Source organism: Ostrea edulis, chromosome 2 (genome assembly GCF_947568905.1).
Source record: "Ostrea edulis chromosome 2, xbOstEdul1.1, whole genome shotgun sequence".
In the NCBI taxonomy this organism is placed as follows: Eukaryota; Metazoa; Mollusca; class Bivalvia; order Ostreida; family Ostreidae; genus Ostrea; species Ostrea edulis.
In genome coordinates this window covers 86,477,732-86,498,563 of record NC_079165.1, presented here as the reverse complement: position 1 = coordinate 86,498,563, position 20,832 = coordinate 86,477,732, and the positions used below count along the sequence as shown (strand labels likewise).

At 34.8% G+C, this 20,832-nt stretch overlaps 2 protein-coding genes across 5 annotated transcripts in view; one reads left to right on the top strand and one right to left on the bottom strand.

The window, feature by feature from the left end:
• The window catches only part of LOC125682545 (CCR4-NOT transcription complex subunit 7-like), a 30,875-nt gene extending 30,321 nt beyond the window's left edge, over positions 1–554 (bottom strand). For 2 of the 3 annotated variants that reach the window (XM_048923185.2, XM_056155306.1), the window contains exon 1: positions 408–535. The gene's annotated coding sequence lies outside the window, so the exon portion shown is untranslated. Of the gene's footprint in view, positions 1–407 lie in introns of all 3 variants that reach the window. The other variant, XM_048923184.2, reaches the window with a different exon arrangement.
• Positions 546–20,612, top strand: LOC125682543 (vacuolar protein sorting-associated protein 37A-like). Of its 2 annotated transcripts, none has more exons than XM_048923179.2 (11): positions 546–731; positions 4,340–4,414; positions 6,319–6,433; positions 7,933–8,021; positions 8,471–8,624; positions 10,513–10,580; positions 11,829–11,956; positions 14,775–14,833; positions 17,451–17,613; positions 19,132–19,181; positions 19,651–20,612. In XM_048923179.2, exons 1-11 carry the CDS (start codon positions 565–567, stop codon positions 19,720–19,722), a joined length of 1,140 nt encoding a protein of 379 aa, XP_048779136.1. In that variant the 5' UTR covers positions 546–564; the 3' UTR covers positions 19,723–20,612. The 2 variants fall into 2 exon arrangements, with proteins under 2 accessions (XP_048779136.1, XP_048779137.1); XM_048923180.2 differs by having other exon boundaries at positions 561–731; positions 10,516–10,580.
• The last annotated feature ends 220 nt before the right edge of the window (positions 20,613–20,832 follow it).

The window sequence follows — 20,832 nt, the reverse complement described above, 5'->3', positions numbered from 1 at the left end:
TTCTGATCACACTCGATAACTTTACCAACACCCTATTGTTTCATCGGTATTGTGAACTAGTCTAACTCTTAGCACACCTGCATCACTTCACAGCAAAGTGTGATATCTACCGGATCAAAGGGTCAACTTAAAATATTAAACACATGTCCCAAACCTGTTTAATATTGACAGGTAATCACCCTATATTGGTTCGATATATTCAATGATCAATGAGTACACACAAATGAGTCCCTTTCCTTCTTATGTCATTTTTTTAGTTGATGTAATTTTTTAAGCTATTGCACACTATGCAGCACGAAAAAGCATGTACACAATGGGGATACGCACGCACTACAATTTTCTCAACAAGCTATTTATTTTTTTCAAACTGGGTCTAACTTTATTGACGCTCTGAACTTACTACTTACAATTATGTATGTTCAAATATTATTCTGCACCCCAGCAACAATAAATGAATCGGTGAGTACTGCTGAGGCGTTACATTTCTTTTGGATGATGGTCAAGATCTTCACAATGTTTTCCACGCATGCTCTTTAAAACGGAAATTAGATCTCGCAGTTTTTGATGACGATTATAGACTTCCTGTTTTCATTTCTGCTATTATTGTACAAGACAGCTCTCAAAATGAGTTGGCTCTTTGGAAATAAAAACAAAAACACGACGTCATCTCAAACAAATTTACAAGCCCACAGAACAAAACAAATTGATTCTTTGAAGAAGGCGAATCTAAAGTAAGTAACATTTAGATTTATAACTGTGTCGACATTTGATTTATAAACAAAAAATGACTCATAGACCTAATGTTGTTTTAATAACCCATAAAATGACGAAATAGTAGCCTTAATATGAATGAAATTGACAGTTAAATAAGTCTGGATATTTTGGTAAACAACGATTATCTGAGTGTTTCACTAGATCTATTTTTTTCCATATTTTCCTTAATAGATTTATATCAAGTACTGAGCCGTAAAATGTCTAGGGACAAACGTGGGCCTATCTAAATCATTGGGACATTGTGTCTTTTAGAAATCACGAACCCTGTTGGGATCCAAATTACAATAGGTCCTCAGTACCCCTCGCTTGTCATAAGAAGTGACGAAATGGGGCGGTCCTTTGGATGAATAAATATAGATATTAACTTCAACCTGAATATAACCACTGTACCCATTGTACCCAATCTGATTAAAACCAGATCCTGAGATTCGCTCACTTAGATCGCTACACTAGGATCTGACGTAACCCAATAGGGGGTCATGTCCGCATGACCTTTCGCTTGGAATATTCATGAGAACTATCAGCCAGTCAGATTGCGCCATACAGACAATGATGGCTATTTAGGCGGTTCCTGGCAATTCGTAAACAAATTGCTGTAATCTTTCTCCCACGAAGTTTATTCCACACTGTAAAGTTGTATATTCTCGCATAACGAATTTTAAACTTTTGCAATAATGCCAAATCTATTCCGTTCATTCAAACAACAAAACGTACGATATGAAATATACCCAAATTAAATTGTGAATTCAGATTTATGTATGAATAGGGACGGGTACGAATTGAATAGTTTTCAAGATGGTTTACTTAAACGGTGCATTGTGACGTCGCATCTAGCTGCGATATGTTTTCTTTCAAACCAAACAATCGCAGCCATTTTCCTTGAATTGTGAACTCCATTGGGATTTTTTAGCGTTTGAATGAAAGAAAACCCGCAGAGAATACAGAAGTTGTTTAAATCGCATGTTTTGACAGGTGTGCAGTCGTCTGTCAAACGCGCAGCCTTTTTTTTTTTTTTTTTTTTTGCATCTCTAACGTAAATAATGACGCAAAGGTTCATGGGAGAAAAATTATCGTTGGTATAAATCGACAGGGTCAATTTGATTGGCTTAACGAAAGGTCATGCGGACGTGACTCTATATGGGGTTACGTCAGATCCTAGTGTAGCGATCTAAGTGAGCGGATCTCAGGATCTGGTTTTAATCAGATTGCCATTGTACTCTAGGTTATGTAGAGCCACCTCATGTAATTCTTACTTTCAATTTCCATATGATTTGTGCTGTACCCTTTCTGTAACTTTTGTATAAAGGAATATAGAGCATGCAACCTTGGGTACAAAAGAATCACTTAAAAACAGAGTCCTTATTCCTTGCCATATATGAATAAATAACCAAGATCCTGTGTCACAGTAGGACTAGGTGTGGCACGAAATAGATTTCTCCCTGCTCAAAGGCTGTAGGCACTGAGCATAAGCTTAGATTTATGCGGCCCTTCACTGGCAATGATGATATCTCCATATAAGTGATTGACTGTTTTTTACGTCTCGTCAAGAATATTTTACTCGTATTGAGATATCACCAGCTGTAGGTGAAGTACCACAAATATAGATCTATAATACTTAGCACTCAGGGCCATAGCAGTGAGGTTTTTTATCGTGTCAATGCCTGCCGCGACACGAGACCTCCGTTTTAAGGTCATATCTGAAAGACCTGTGATTCTCACTTCTAAATGCCGAGTATTTGGCAAAGGAGCGATCACTACCTATTTTAATGTCTTAGGTTTGGTGCGACCATGGCACGAGCAGGGCTCAAACTCACAACCTCGCGGTTACAAAGCGAACACTCTACTTTTGAGCTTAACCAATCCATATGAGTGAAAAATTTTCGAATGGGACATTAAACAATATTCAACCAACTGAAAAATCACATCACATCTGCATGTTTACAAATATCATAATAACGATGAATGCAAAGACTTCTTGTTATCGAAAATTTAAACAAATGTGCACTTTAGAATTATATATACATATTTTAGAATTTTGAAATGTATGTAATATAAAGGATATTGACTGAGTCTTCGAAATTAGCTCCTGGCCCAAAGACCAAGTCAAGTAAAATCTAAAATTTGTACACATTCAAGACTGTCAAGCATGTGCTTTTCATGAATGTCATGGAATTTTTATTAAAATTATATTACCATACCAGTATATTGAAATACAGTGATCGACTCACTTGAGTAGTATTTTTATCACACTTGAACTAATTTTGTCTAAAATTCTGAAAGTAATTTGATGTTCCCTTGAACTCTCTCTTCAAAGTTCTTATCAACACTGATGAGAAAAAAAATAGTATTTGTTCGATTTGGACCAGTGAACAGCCTAGATACAGAAGCTTGAATGGCCAGTGCTCAAAAATGTTTTTCGTTAAGATTGTTGACTGAATAAAGGGCTCGAAATTAACATATGCCTGTCAGTCTGTGACTGGTCAAAAGTCTGGCGGACTGACTGACATTTGTTTTAGTCAGTCCGATGGGACTGGTTAATTTTCTAAAGCATCATTTTGGAAAATATACTTATGAAATTTTATACACACATTTGACATGCTTCGATCTGTAGATATCAGACGAATCTGATTCGTAAATATAAATCCCACATTTAAGTGTTACAATATTGTCTGAGGCATATTGAGTTAAATTTCATTTTAATAACATTAACGAAATATGTTTAATTATTTCTGGAGAACTCTGTTGGACTGATAAATTTTTCTGCGGATTGGTTGAAATTTTACCCCATCAGTCCGACTGGACTGGTGACATAAAAAGTTAACTTCAAACCATGGAATATTTTTATTCTAACTTTGCACGGAAGTTGACCTCACAAGAGCTTGCTTGGTCCACTTTACTGTGCAGAGGAGGGCACATTTCCTGATCAATATTTTGTCAATTAGAACCTTTAAGTAGACATATTAAATTATTATTATGAGGGAATGTGTGGATTGTGTTAATCCATAACGTTAAATTTTGAAAAAAATGCTTCATTGGTCTTTTACCCAAATAAGTAAAGTAAACACGAAATTTTCAAATTGTCCGTGGTTTCAGTGTGGTTGCCAATCAGCAAAATACTTCATGAATTTTAATAGGTCAATCAATATGTAAAAAAAAATTGTATTACAACTGAGTAAAACGTAATAAAATTATATTAACTTGTAAACATGCACTGATAAAAAATCAACATGATCAAAGTTACTATTGAATATTAATGATAAACATAATGAAAATGAATTACTGCAAAAGATAATTCTGTATAGTCATATATACATAAGCAATTATATCGCTTGGGTTCGAATTTACTACTCTTTATTAATAAATTTGAACCCAAGCAATATGATTGCTTGGGGTTAATATAATTAAAGTCTCCCCTGTTTTGAAAATACTACTGAACAGTTTTAGTGAAATATTTAAGGATTAAATGATATAAAATTTCAAATACTGGTGTCTGTTGGTGGTCATGCATATAAATGTCTTTATTACGAAGGTTCTGATATTTTACAATGTTTTTTTTATTTTGTAGCCCAATAGAAGTTATACCAAACACAGAATACAGAATTACATTTGTGTCCGGAAATAGCAACATAACTCTAGTTGTGTAAGTTCATTTAATAGTTAATACTCATGTTTATTATAATTTTCTCTTCCTGTAAGTTGTGAAATTTCATTTAAGGACAAAGGATACCCAAAAGTTTTGTCGAAGAATTTTGTAAAACTAATTTGTAAATAGTTTATTATCAATACCGTAATTGTTAAAAACCCAGATTTACCACAAAATTTTCCAATGAAGCCACCTTTAATTTTGCATTATTCACAAATCTATACAATACTTGAAAATTCGATGGAAAAATTTCTTTTTAAATAAATTATTAAATGCATTTCCTGTAGTAATGACCAATTTACATGTTGTTTGATCAAATAATAGAAATTCCCACATAAACTTAGCAAAATTCTTCTTTATTTGGTGCGTCTGTGGTAAATAAATGCACCAATAAAAAGACATTTTTAAAGGATTTTAATATTTGGTCAATAATTTTCCATTGAATTTTCAAGTGAAAAATTTCTGGTAAATGTATGGGTTTTTAGTAATATTGAAACATTTACAAATAACATGAATCAATAAAAAATTTGCACAATTCTATAACAATTTTTTTGGGGGGTACCTAGTGCCCTTGATAGCACAGGTGATTGTGGGCAGAACTTCCAGTAACCCCCTCCCCCCTTATATTTTTATCCCCCCCTTCAAAGAAGAAGGGCATATTGCTTTGCACCTGTCAGTTGGTCGGTAGACCACATGTTGTCCGCTCAATATCTTGAGAACCATTCACTTGATCGTAATGATATTTAATTTGTGGGTTGGTTATGAGTAGAAGAGGACACCTATTGTTTTTCAGGTCCAAAGGTCAAGGGTCAATCTACTCTGGACATAGGAATATACTGTCCACTCAATATCTTGAGAACCCTTTGATTGACAGACATCAAACTTGGTACACTAGTACATCCTAAGGAGTAGATGATCCCTATTGATTTTGAGGTCACATGGTCAAAGGTCAAGGGTCAAACTGGACACAGGAATATACTGTCCGCTCAATGTCTAAAGAACCTTTTGCTTGACAGACATCAAACTTGGTACACTGGTATATCTTTAGAAGAAGATGACCCCTATTGGTTTTGAGGTCACATGTTCAAGGGTCAAACTGGACACTGGAATATACTGTCCGCTCAATATCTTGAGAACCATTTGCTTGACAGACATCAAACTTGGTACACTGGTACATCTTCAAGAGAAGATGACCCCTATTGATTTTGAGGTTACATGGTCAAAGGTCAAGGGTCAAACTGGACATAAGAATATCCTGTCCATTCAATATCTTGAGAACCCTTTGCTTGACAGACATCAAACTTAGTATACTGGTACATCTTCAAGAGAAGATTACCCCTATTGATTTTGAGGTCAAATGTCAAGGGTTAATCTAGACATACATTTGTAGTAATATTTTTTCTGCTGTGTTTTAAGAATTATTTGTTTGATTGACACCAAACTTGGTACACTGGTACAGCATAAGAAGTAGATGACCCCTATTGATTTTTAGGTCACATGGTCAAACATCTCTTGTTGAATTTCTAGGGTATTTGGCTGTATTCTTATTAAGGTATGTAACTTCAGAGTCCTCCTATTACAGTGGAATACACAAATCTCTCTTAGAACCCATTTTTAAACATGTCATATCACTGATCACGAAGATGAAATTTTCCTGTCCACAAGCACCCGTGTGTGCTATTTCTATAAGAAAATGACAAATCTATTTTTGTATAAAAAAAAAAAATAGAATGGAGATGGTGTTCGGATTGTTCATTCTGCTGATAGGTACACAAACTCATGCGATTCACTTTTGTTTCTACTCAGAAACAATGGCAATTTTTTTGTGCCTGCACTGAACTCAATAGTAACAAATCAGATATATTGCATATATAATTATCATCTACTTTTGTATTTTGTAGAACACTCCCTCCTCTGTTTCCACAAGATTGCCCATCAATTTCTGTTCACCCGCCTGTGTATCACCAATGGGTGGACTCACAGTCCAAAATTGTCAATTGTCCAAACCTAGCATCAGTAAGTTACAGTCTACTCCACTTATATTGAAGTCGCTTATATGGCACAATCTGTTACAATTGAAGTTCAAAATAAATCCCTAGTACCATTATTTATATAGTTGAACATCGGCTATATTGAACTTTGGATATAAAATGAATAATTCGGGTTGGTCCCCTGAATTTCAATATATCCAGAGTAGATTTTACGAGGAAGAATTCAGGTCGGTCCCCTGAATTTCAGTATATCTGGAGTAGACTATATGATGAACAATTCAATAGGTCGGTTCCCAGAATTTCAGTATATCTGGAGTAGACTATATGATGAACAATTCAACAGGTCGGTTCCCAGAATTTCAGTATATCTGGAGTAAACTATATGATGAACAATTCAACAGGTCGGTTCCCAGAATTTCAGTATATCTGGAGTAGACTATATGATGAACAGTTCAGCAGGTCAGTTCCCAGAATTTCAGTATATCTGGAGTAGACTACATGTATATGATGAACAATTCAGCAGGTCGGCCCCCTGAATTTCAATATATCTGGAGTAGATTTTACGAGGAAGAATTGAGGTCGATCCCCTGAATTTCATTTTATCTGGAGTAGACTATATGATGAACAATTCAGCAGGTCAGTTCCCTGAATTTCAGTATATCTGGAGTAGACTATATGATGAACAGTTCAGCAGGTCAGTTCCCAGAATTTCAATTTATCCAGAGTACACCATATAATACTTCTGTAGACTATGAAGTAATTATTGATCAAAGTTTTAAACATGTAATAAAAAGAAATGGAACTTTGTGTTTAGCATGCAAAGAGTAGTATCTCTGTCATTTTTGCACACCTGAAATTTATAGGCTTAAGTGACTTTCTGTGATTAAAATTTGACTGTTGACTTTTTATATACATGTACAAATGTATATGGATGCAGGTCTGTTTGTCGTTATCTTTTCACAGTGCTGAATTCTTCTCAAGAATTATATTTCAAACAAACTTGCCACAAGATATTCTTAGGTGAGACGGTACAAGTTTGTTGTATGACGGATATTGCCCCATTTCAAGGGGAGATAATTGCAGAAAGAAATAGTGAAAAATAGAAAGGTTGTATGATTAAAAAAATTTTAAACTACTCTACTAAAATAATGCCAAAACTGTGAAAGCTTCCTTATGTAGATGTATAGGGAGCTTAAAATTTGTGCAAACTTTGACTCCTTTGGGGGCAGACTGGAGTTTTACAGTTTTTCATTGGCATAATCTAATGCTTTACAAATCTTCTTAAGAACAACAATCTAATAAAAATTAGACATTACATCTGCTTACATACACACAAGTGGATCTAACATCTAATTTTGACAAGATTACAACTTTTACTTAGGGAAATATTTGCCAAATTGATATGAAAGCATTCTCATGTGGTGTAGATTTGTTAACAGAATGACCATGGTGTCGGAATAGTGATGTACAATTCTAGATAAGAATATACATTTATATGAAAATTTTCTTGATTTTTTTTTTTAGTTTTCCATGCATTCCAGTTTAGCGGTGGTGGTTCAGTCTATCATTGATGAATTCAAGACTCACCCTCCTCAACCACAGTCACACAACTTGTAAGAATTTAGATTATTAAAAAAAATGATATATTAGTGTCATGTCTAAGCGCAGATTACTTTAGTGTTACATGGGGATGCTTACTCCTCCTAGGCACCTGATCCCACCTCTGGTGTGTCCAGGGGTCTGTGTTTACCCAACTATCTATTTTGTATTGCTTGTAGGAGTTATGAGATTGATCACTGTTCGTTATCTTCACCTTGCATGTTACAGGCTGACAATAAGTATTATTATGCTACATTTACATACAGATTGTATCAATAAATACAGGAATTATACACATCTTTTATACTTATCATTATAAATGCAATTTTGTAATGTTCATATTATATACTGTATAAAGAATGCATGTTCATACCTGATAGTAAATGGCCTCCAAATGTCACTCATGCCTGTCTGTATTTCCAGTGTACCTCAGAATGTCACTCATACCTATCTGTATTTCCAGTGGTGTCATAGGACCCCCACCATTTCCACCGGCTACTTCTTCAATGACCAGTTATTCTGGTTCCCCGGGACTCCAGGGCTATCACCAGTCTCCTGTTCCTCAGTTTGGAACCAGCCAATCAGAGTCGATGCAAGTGACTGGACCTTCTTCTGAGGTACAACTATACAAATGAAAGGAGAACAATTTTGAGCTAAATAAAAGTGTTAGAAAGTGTTTTGTCACGATTGTCAGTCTTTGTCATTTGACAAAGGCCATGGGAGTGTGGCATAGTAAATTTCTTTTCCGAGCTGAAACTCTGTAATGCAGTGATTGTAGTGACTTATTTTCATCACCGATCTTGTCTTGCATCAGGGAACGTGTATAGATCTGTGGAAAATGTTACTTGGAATAGTTACCATGGTTACAGAATTTGTGGTGAAATGCTCTCATTTCATCCGTACTTGTGTTAAATATGGGTTGCAGTTTTAATGGACCAAGAACTATACATCTGCATATCTAGAGCTAAGGTCATTTTGAGTGTATCCAAGAAATTATGTCATTACAATAACTGTAGCTCTGAGTTCAACAATACTAAAATATCCACTTATCCATCAGACAAGTTGCCAACAAATTTCATTTGTCCAAATGCACATTTTTTTTTAATTGTCCAACTCTAAACAAAGTTATGAGAATTTTTATTATACCCCCCGCAACAAGTTGTGGGGTGGGGGGTATACTGGAATCGGGTTGTACGTCTGTCCGTCCGTCCGTCTGTAGATGCAATGGTTTCCGGGCTCTAAAGCATTATCCTTTCCACCTACTGTCACCATATCATATATATGGACTACCCATGGGATGAAGATGTTCCCTATCGATTTTGGGGTCAAAAGGTCAAAGGTCAAGCACACTGGACATCGAAGTAGCAAAAAGGTTTCCGGGCTCTAAAGCGTTATCCTTTCCACCTACAGTCACCATATCATACATATGGACTACCCATGGGATGAAGATGTTCCCTATCGATTTTGGGGGTCAAAAGGACAAAGGTCAAGTGCACTGGACATCGAAGTAGCAATATGGTTTCCGGGCTCTAAAGCGTTATCCTTTCCACCTACAGTCACTATATCATACATATGGACTACCCATGGGATGAAGATGTTCCCTATCGATTTTGGGGTCAAAAGGTCAAAGGTCACGTGCACTGGACATCAAAGTAGCAATATGGTTCGGTTTGTCATGCCATTTGTTTTTTACACTCAGAAAAGAGGTAGTTTATACCTATTACCAACACCCTTTGGGAGATTGGGGTAAGCGGGGGGTATTCTTAGTGAGCATTGCTCACAGTACCTCTTGTTTTTTTCATTAAAACCTGAAGACTGTAGTACATGTATAAACTAGTTATGAATAATATAGAATTGTGAATTTTGATATACACATGTACCTGTGAAAACGAAGCTAATTGATTTGTCCGTGCATTGAAATTCTTTATGACAAAATGTAACAATACTGACATGACTTGAGACTGAGTTACTCGATGGTCTACTCTCACTGTCGCCTACGTCATACATTATTTCTAGCTTTCCTTAAAAAAAAAAAATTCTCTTTTGTGCATTATATTTCTTATCTTCAACTTTCTCATCATTGTCATAGTAACTTTTCCTAGTAGTTTTGTTTACAGTAGTCGATGATTTTAATGCGTAACTTGTTTAACTACTAAAATGGAATGATGACTGGCAATCTCCAATAATGCATAAAATGCATAGCCAGATTTTATACCTTTACTAGTTCTCATAACCATGAACACCAGTTTATACACTTGGTGTTTGTGATTTTTGAAATTTAACATTATTCAATAATGGTAAAAAATTGTTTTGTTTGATTTGACAAACATTTTTGGAGATTGACTTGTCCAATCACAAAATGAACAGGACACAGACAGTTGGACAAATGTAAATGTTGAAGCTTGTAGTGGTGTAAGAAATTGTCATTATCATTCTAAACAGAAAGTTACTTTTGAAGGCCCTTGCTGTTTAAATGACCCTTTTTTTAATTTCATGACTTTTTAGCAGGACGGGCGATATTCAGATCAAGTCCCAGATGTTTTTTCAGCCTTTCCAGATCTTAAAACAAAAAGGTAAAAACAAAAATTTGTTCTCTGATTAGAATTGATCTATGATTAGTGTACTTTGATAATTTTTGCCACTTGCAATATTTTCTCATTATTATATACTTTCAATTTCATCTCTACTTTTTTCTTTAAAAGTTTGCGGGCATATATCACACGATTTATGCCCGGAAACATTCCGGCCCGCAAACATTACGTCACAATCAAATTTCTACACCGTTAAAATTCAAATTTTTCGTGTTTTTCATCTTTTACTCAGTTAAACCGATAAAGTTATTGTTAAAAATAAAATTATTGTTAGTTTCTAAATGAAATTGAAAGTATATAATAAAAAGGTTATAGACTTTGTATGGGAAATATGACGACCTCGTTTTTTGTCGCAAACAGACCTCGCAAGCTCGGTCCGTCTACGCGCCAAAAATTTTGGTCGTCATATTTTCCCATACAAAGTCTATAACCTATAATTATCATCATTGTATTACTAATAGCTGTTCATTGTCAGTCTGACAGAGTTGTATATTAACTAATCGCTGTTCATTGTCAGTCTGACAGAGTTGTATATTACTAATCGCTGTCTATTGTCAGTCTGACAGAGTTGTATGTTAACTAATCACTGTCCATTGTCAGTCTGACAGAGTTGTGTATTAACTAATTGCTGTTCATTGTCAGTCTGACAGAGTTGTATATTAATTAATCGCTGTTCATTATCAGTCTGACAGAGTTGTATATTAACTAATCGCTGTTCATTGTCAGTCTGACAGAGTTGTATATTAACTAATCGCTGTTCATTATCAGTCTGACAGAGTTGTATATTAACTAATCACTGTTCATTGTCAGTCTGACAGAGTTGTATATTAACTAATCACTGTTCATTGTCAGTCTGACAGAGTTGTATATTAACTAATCGCTGTTCATTGTCAGTCTGACAGAGTTGTATATTAACTAATCGCTGTTCATTGTCAGTCTGACGGAGTTGTATATTAACTAATCGCTGTTCATTGTCAGTCTGACGGAGTTGTATATTAACTAATCGCTGTTCATTGTCAGTCTGACGGAGTTGTATATTAACTAATCGCTGTTCATTGTCAGTCTGACGGAGTTGTATATTAACTAATCGCTGTTCATTGTCAGTCTGACAGAGTTGTATATTAACTAATCGCTGTTCATTGTCAGTCTGACAGAGTTGTATATTAACTAATCGCTGTTCATTGTCAGTCTGACAGAGTTGTATATTAACTAATCGCTGTTCATTGTCAGTCTGACAGAGTTGTACGAACTACAAGATGAGGAAGACAAAATTTTAGAAATGATTCAGAAACTTCCAGAGGTGGGGAAGTTTGCAGAGGAGAGGGAGAAGATTTCCAACGAGTGTATAGAACTGGCTAGTGAGTACTCACGTTTTTGTGATAACATTTTCGTCTTCTTTTCTATATCTATTCTATTGTGTGATGATATTTCATCTTTCTATCTCTATCTATTGTGTGATGATATTTCATCTTTCTATCTCTATCTATTGTGTGATGATATTTCATCTTTCTATCTCTATCTATTGTGTGATGATATTGTTTCATCTTTCTATCTCTATCTATTGTGTGATGATATTATTTCATCTTTCTATCTCTATCTATTGTGTGATGATATTGTTTCATCTTTCTATCTCTATCTATTGTGTGATGATATTGTTTCATCTTTCTATCTCTATCTATTGTGTGATGATATTTCATCTTTCTATCTCTGTCTATTGTGTGATGATATTATTTCATCTTTCTATCTCTGTCTATTGTGTGATGATATTTCATCTTTCTATCTCTATCTATTGTGTGATGATATTGTTTCATCTTTCTATCTCTATCTATTGTGTGATGATATTTCATCTTTCTATCTCTATCTATTGTGTGATGATATTGTTTCATCTTTCTATCTCTATCTATTGTGTGATGATATTTCATCTTTCTATCTCTATCTATTGTGTGATGATATTGTTTCATCTTTCTATCTCTATCTATTGTGTGATGATATTTCATCTTTCTATCTCTGTCTATTGTGTGATGATATTTCATCTTTCTATCTCTGTCTATTGTGTGATGATATTATTTCATCTTTCTATCTCTATCTATTGTGTGATGATATTATTTCATCTTTCTATCTCTATCTATTGTGTGATGATATTTCATCTTTCTATCTCTGTCTATTGTGTGATGATATTTCATCTTTCTATCTCTGTCTATTGTGTGATGATATTATTTCATCTTTCTATCTCTGTCTATTGTGTGATGATATTATTTCATCTTTCTATCTCTGTCTATTGTGTGATGATATTTCATCTTTCTATCTCTATCTATTGTGTGATGATATTATTTCATCTTTCTATCTCTGTCTATTGTGTGATGATATTTCATCTTTCTATCTCTATCTATTGTGTGATGATATTTCATCTTTCTATCTCTGTCTATTGTGTGATGATATTTCATCTTTCTATCTCTGTCTATTGTGTGATGATATTTCATCTTTCTATCTCTGTCTATTGTGTGATGATATTGTTTCATCTTTCTATCTCTGTCTATTGTGTGATGATATTGTTTCATCTTTCTATCTCTGTCTATTGTGTGATGATATTGTTTCATCTTTCTATCTCTGTCTATTGTGTGATGATATTGTTTCATCTTTCTATCTCTGTCTATTGTGTGATGATATTATTTCATCTTTCTCCTTACATCTATTGTGTGATGATATTATTTTATCTTTCTCTCGACATCTATTCTGTGATGATATTATTATACCCTCCGCAACAAGTTGTGGGGGGGGGGGGGTATACTGGAATCGGGTTGTCCGTCTGTCTGTCCGTCCGTCCGTCCGTCCGTCCGTCTGTAGACGCAATGGTTTCCGGACTCTAAAGCATTATCCTTTCCACCTACCGTCACCATATCATACATATGGACTACCCATGGGATGAAGATGTTCCCTATCGATTTTGGGGTCAAAAGGTCAAAGGTCAAATGCACTGGACATCGAAGTAGCAATATGGTTTCCGGGCTCTAAAGCCTTACATGTATCCTTTCCACCTGCAGTCACCATATCATACATATGGACTACCCATGGGATGAAGATGTTCCCTATTGATTTTGGGGTCAAAAGGTCAAAGGTCAAGCGCACTGGACATCGAAGTAGCAATATGGTTTCCGGGCTCTAAAGCATTATCCTTTCCACCTACAGTCACCATATCATACATATGGACTACCCATGGGATGAAGATGTTCCCTATCGATTTTGGGGTCAAAAGGTCAAAGGTCACGCGCACTGGACATCGAAGTAGCAATATGGTTCGGTTTGTCATGCCATTTGTTTTTTACACTCAGAAAAGAGGTAGTTTATACCTATTACCAACACCCTTTGGGAGATTGGGGTAAGCGGGGGGTATTCTTAGTGAGCATTGCTCACAGTACCTCTTGTTTCATCTTTCTTTCTATAATCTATAAATTGTGTGATAATGTCATTTTTATCTTCCTCTCTACATCTATTATGCTGCCAGATCTGGCACAAAGTATCTATTGTGTGATGATATTTCATCTTTCTATCTCTATCTATTGTGTGATGATATTATTTCATCTTTCTATCTCTCTTTATTGTGTGATGATATTATTTCATCTTTCCATCTCTCTTTATTGTGTGATGATATTATTTCATCTTTCTATCTCTATCTATTGTGTGATATTATTTCATCTTTCTATCTCTCTTTATTGTGTGATGATATTATTTCATCTTTCCATCTCTCTTTATTGTGTGATGATATTATTTCATCTTTCTATCTCTGTCTATTGTGTGATGATATTATTTCATCTTTCTCCTTACATCTATTGTGTGATGATATTATTTTATCTTTCTCTCGACATCTATTCTGTGATGATATTATTTCATCTTTCTCTCTATAATCTATAAATTGTGTGATAATGTCATTTTTATCTTCCTATCTACATCTATTATGCTGCCAGATCTGGCACAATATTCTTTATCATGAGCCTTATACTGAATTTTTGTGGCACAAAAATTTATGTCCATGAGCTTGACCATAGCATTTGATCTACTTTTCTAAAATCTTGATGTATATTAAACTTCCTCAAGTCATTGAAATCTGGTCCCTGTTTGATTTTGAAAAAGTGGATACAATTTTACATGTGTTTCTGATGTCATGTTATCTGTTTTCAGGAAATAATCTAAGCTACAAACCTGTATTAGAACAACTTAGACAATGGATTTTAGAAAAGGTATCGTGCATTTTATTATGTTTTATGAAATGAATTTGCATTCAATATGAATTATGAAATGATCAAAATTAGCTTCCCTGTTGAATGTACTGTACAAAGTTGCAGATGATTCAAATTGTAATTTTACACATACATGATACTTGTGGTCTGTGCATAGCAATAGTCATATACTCCAGAAGAATTAAAGTAACTAGTCGAGTATACTCTATCACCTTTGTAATATTTCTATCATACTATTACTTGTGTAAATTCATTCAAAGTGTCAGATGGTTACGAGGTCAAATAGATAAGGATATAGTATAGGATTAAACATTCTTTTTGAAGAATTTATCGATGTGTAAACTCCGGACATTTTACTCACAAACTGTTTTATGTTAAGTTTGTGAGTAAAATGTCCGGAGTTTACACATCGATAAATTCTTCAGAAAGAATGTTTGATTCTTATAATTCCAATTCATTCACTTGATTAAAAATTGCAAAAATTTGAATAATTTCCCTGCACTATGTTATTTGATTTCAGGCGTGTACGAATACATCGCGTTTTCGGATTTATTGATGTATAAAATCTTGTTCAGCTTTATTTTTGTCCAATCAAAACAATTGTAATAAATAACATTGGAATTATAAAGCATTAAAAATGAACAGTGACATGAACCATTTCAATTTTCTGTTTATTCTCAAGTTTTGTAGTTTAGTTTTAGTGCTATTTAAATTGTTATTTTATTAACTATAGTTAGTTTTCATTTCTATGTAAATATTCTGTCGTCCTGAAGAAGGGGAAGTTCATCCCGAAAATTTGACAATTTCATATTGTTTGTGTCGTTGTTCATTTTTAGTGTTTTACAATTTATATATATATACACACACACACACATAAAGCCCTAAAAATGACCAAATACACAAACAATATTCAATTATTATCAGGAGGACCTGTCCATTCTTCAGGATGATGTAATATTTACCTAGAAATAATGTGATAAAAAAGGAAAGAAACTAGCACTAAAACTATATCACAAAGGTCAGGAAAAAAGGGTGTCTACATATTGAATATGTTTGTTCAAATGAAGGACCATGCCCCCTTCAAAGGGGAGATAATAACAAAAATGCAAAATTAGGGTAGGGTCATTTAAAAATCTTCTCAAGAACCAATGCGCCAGAAGAGCTGAGATTTACATGAAAGCTTCCTGACATAATGCAGATTCAAGTTTGTTCAAATCATGACCTCCAGGGGTAGGGTGGGGCCACAAGAGGGGATCAAAGTTTTACATACAAATATGTAGAGAAAATCTTTAAAAATCTTCTTCTTGTGAACCATTGGGCCAAAGAAGTTGACATTTACATGAAAGCTTTCTGACGTAGTGCAGATTCAAGTTTGTAAAAATCATGGCCCCCAGGGGTAGGTTGAGGCCACAATAGGGACTAAGGTTTTACATGCAAATATATATGGAAAGTCTTCAGATATGGGCCAAGATGACTCATGTGAGTGATGTGGCCCATGGGCCTCTTGTTGCTGGTTTGTTTTTATAACATTAATTTAGCTTTCATTTCATTTGTAAATATCCTGTTGTCTTGTTCTGAAGAAGGGATGTGTCACCCCCAAAATTTGACAAACATAGTGTTTGTATGTTAGTAATTTTTTGTGATATATATGGAGATATAATTATTATGTTACTTCTCAATTGAATTAAGGCGTCCCATACAAAAATAAAGTAAAATAGGTGCATAAAATGGCCTTTAGTGTTTTATATGGAAAATATTTAATGGAAAATATCCGAGAACGAAAGGACGTTTAAACCGATACCCAGTAGCCTTCCATACATTTTCATCGAGGCATGTGTTGAACATCACGAGACTATCACGTGACATTATATATTTAGAACCAACAAAAATTATTTTGATAATTGCAAAAGTGCAACGATATCGGTTACATGCAGGCTGACCCTTTTAATATTGAAAAACAGAGCCTACTGTACATTACCTGAAAAGTTTTGGGAGCAAGTTCTCCGATAGAAGGAAGGAAGTTTAAAATGCCTCTAATGCAGCATATTTCTTAATTTTCGAGAGTATGCAAGATATTATCAGATGCGGAAAGGGGTTTCTGTTTGTGTCAGAAGTTGCTCTCAACACTTTTCTGATAAATCAGTGTAATAAGAATAAAAATATCAAGCACCACCATACACTGTACATCGTTGCATTTTTACATTTACTGCAGCTGGTCGCAATAATTATGTAAATTAAACGCAGTGCTAATCCGATCAGGAGAATATGTAGGGGTGATTTCAAGGTAACAATATAAAATGAACATCACCTTCGTGCAAACTAGATATGATAAATGCAGAGTGATTTGATATGAAAAAGAAATAATATATGATTATATGATAAGCATTTGACAAGAAAAATTTTCATGAATACTGCTTATCACTTGATAACGGTAGTAAATAATGACATACTATTATGACACTTTCCCCGCGATACAACTGTAAGAACTTGTACGTCGTGACGTATGTTTTTACTGTGACGTCATATGGTGCGAAGTGCACTGAGGTACATTTATATACAGCACTGTAATTGTTCCTGGCAAGCCTTAACTGAACTGAGTTGTATATTTGTAATGTAGAACAACCTGTGTGACAAAACACAGGAGGAATTCGAGCAACATCAGGGGAGGCTAATGACCCGATCTGAAGATTTCCACCCCTCTGTGATCCAGAACAACCTCAAGGTGGCACTAATGGAGGCAGAGGAAGAGTCAGAGAGAATTGTGGAACAGTTCCTAGAGAGTAAGTGTTGAGAATCACGGAGAGAATTGTGAACCTAGAGAGTAAGTGTCGAGAATCACGGAGAGAATTGTGAACCTAGAGAGTAAGTATTGAGAATCACGGGGAGAATTGTGAACCTAGAGAGTAAGTATTGAGAATCACGGAGAGAATTGTGAACCTAGAGAGTAAGTGTCGAGAATCACGGAGAGAATTGTGGAACAGTTCCTAGAGAGTTAGTGTTGAGAATCATGGAGAGAATTGTGAACCTAGAGAGTAAGTATTGAGAATCACGGAGAGAATTGTGAACCTAGAGAGTAAGTGTTGAGAATCACGGAGAGAATTGTGAACCTAGAGAGTAAGTGTTGAGAATCACGGAGAGAATTGTGAACCTAGAGAGTAAGTGTTGAGAATCACGTAGAGAATTGTGAACCTAGAGAGTAAGTGTTGAGAATCACGGAGAGAATTGTGAACCTAGAGAGTAAGTTTTAAGAATCACAGAGAGAATTGTGAACCTAGAGAGTAAGTGTTGAGAATCATGGAGAGAATTGTGAACCTAGAGAGTAAGTGTTGAGAATCACAGAGAGAATTGTGAACCTAGAGAGTAAGTATTGAGAATCACGGAGAGAATTGTGAACCTAGAGAGTAAGTGTCGAGAATCACGGAGAGAATTGTGAACCTAGAGAGTAAGTATTGAGAATCACGGAGAGAATTGTGAACCTAGAGAGTAAGTGTCGAGAATCACGGAGAGAATTGTGGACCTAGAGAGTAAGTATTGAGAATCACGGAGAGAATTGTGAACCTAGAGAGTAAGTGTTGAGAATCACAGAGAGAATTGTGAACCTTGAGAGTAAGTGTCGAGAATCACGGAGAGAATTGTGAACCTAGAGAGTTAGTGTTGAGAATCACGGAGATGGTACAAAGATCTGCAGATGTTCCTACAGTGGTCATGAAAATATGTAATCAAGTTCCGATTTGGTCACAATGATCAGGAACAGTTTCATGCCCAGCCATCGTGTCCCAGAAATCTGCAGGATGTGAGATGTATATGGAGGGGTTTCTGATGTAGCTTATGATTTTATTCAGTCATTTTGGAATCACTTTTCCACTGATGCCTGGTCACTCCTTTGGTAGAAATATATGGAGGCTTTTAGAGTTTTATAGATTGAAGTGGTGTTAGAGTTAGAGATGAAAGGGTTTATAGATTTATAGGTGAAGAAATGAGGTTTTAGCAGCTGTTGTGACTGTCCTGTTATTACGGAAGTACATACATGTATGTATTTATGATGTAGTTTTTAGTTCACTTGAGATAAAGAAACTGGGGTCCTGCCATGTTTAAACGTTTTGGTTCAAGGACCTCTCAAACATTTTATCAAGCTGTGTGGATGTAGGGATGTGTGGAGGACTAGGTAAAACAGAATCTTACTTCAGATATATCTGTAATAGTGCTGCATTGTGAATTGTTTTCTATACAGGTTTTATTCATTTTATATATAAATTTACAAGTATATCTGTTATTTTAACAATCAACATATTTTATAGAAAAAATGGATGTTGAGGAATTCAAACAAACGTTCCTTCAGACCAGAAGCGTAAGTATTCATTTTTTTTTTTACTCTGAATTGAGATCAGAATTTTTTTTTATTTTTTTTTTTTATTATTAATGCAACAGTGTATACCATGTGTCAGTTTAAGGAGGTACTCTACATCGTCATAATGGCTGACTTCCTTTTAAAACATGGATGAAAATATGAATATCAACAATATTTGTTTATCCATTTAAAAAATCATCGCCTAGCTGAGTAGCTCTAGGTTAACATGTCGACTGCTGAACTGTAGATCATATGTTTGAGTCCAACTGGGGTTTTAAATTTTTTTTCAGATTGCTGTCTACTAAAACTGCATTTTTTAACTAAATAAAATAAATTTGAAAATTTTTAATTTCAAAATATTGTTGTCCTCCACTTTTCATCCATATCAAATTTCTCTGGTGTTGCATACCTCCTTAAATCACATGTAAATTTTAAATATAAATTTATATCGTTTTTATTTACATTCTAGTTGTGTCATGCCAGAAGAGCAAAGGATGAAAAACTGACTCAAATTATCCTGCAGCATGGATATAGTAACTGAATTTCAACACAGAACCTGGCCACCAAACTATCCTGCAGCATGGATATAGTCATCCGGAACACCTCGGACCTTTCACCAGCCCGAGGTGTTCCGGATGGGATATAGTAACTGAATTTTAACACTGAACCTGGCCACTGAGGTTCCTTATGGCGAATCCTTGTTTCTCTCTTCTCTTGCTTTTTCATAGCATATACCAGTGTACATCTTTGTTGCAAAGGATTTTCAACGAAGCTTATCATTCATTCATTCATTCCCACCAGACAGATGCACACGACTACATGTACCTGTGCCTGTCTATCAAATCAAACACGCGTTTCACTGGATGATGACATTAATCATGTACTGTGTTAGGTGATATTTAGTTTGAATGTGAATGGTGAGTTATGGCCGATAATAATTGAGATATAATACGAGATGTATGCGGGCAGTTTTGGAGAGAAATTAGATCTTCAATTCCGTACTGTTGATCATGCATCTTTGACACTAATGATATGATTGATAGATAAAGGTATATGTACATTGAGCATTGTATACAGTGTTATTTTCAGTCCGGTTTATTTTTTTGCTATTTTCATGGTAGGCAAATTAAAATGTAAAATTGAAACTGCAGTAACTAAACGTTTATATTGAAAGCAAACCACCGAATTAAAGTTTTGTGAAAACAAGAAAATATACCACGAGTGAAGATAAAGCTGTTTACAGCATATTGCCAAAGTGTTCATTCATGATTAATTCTGCTTTTTTTCTTTTATGTTGTTGAAAAACTTGTTATTATGTTACATAATTTTATATGAATGACTGTGTTTATGATATTGTATGTTTGGGGAGAATGTTTGTTGATTTGTCTTTCAGGAAACCAAACCAAAATAAAATATTTGGAAAAAAAGTCAGAAGCAGTTGGTGTGAACACGCTTGATTTTTAATGAGGATGATTGTATAGTATTTTGACTTTATATTGTATGTATACTTATTTTAACGTATCGGTGCAGTCGGATTTGATGCACTATTTTGGCATGATTACAATTTAGTGCTTTTTCTATGTATGAGAATTAGCGAATTGAAATCAGCCCTCTAGCTTCACCACCAAAGCAACTGAAATTTTAATCCTGC

What these genes read in the sequence shown, in the direction of transcription:
- LOC125682543 (XM_048923179.2), top strand. Translation starts at nt 565, where the DNA reads ATGACGATTATAGACTTCCTGTTTTCATTTCTGCTATTATTGTACAAG. An exon ending in CAACCACAGTCACACAACTT is followed by an intron (nt 8,022 to 8,470) that starts GTAAGAATTTAG and finishes CTGTATTTCCAG; the next exon opens with TGGTGTCATAGGACCCCCAC. An exon ending in GACAATGGATTTTAGAAAAG is followed by an intron (nt 14,834 to 17,450) that starts GTATCGTGCATT and finishes TTTGTAATGTAG; the next exon opens with AACAACCTGTGTGACAAAAC.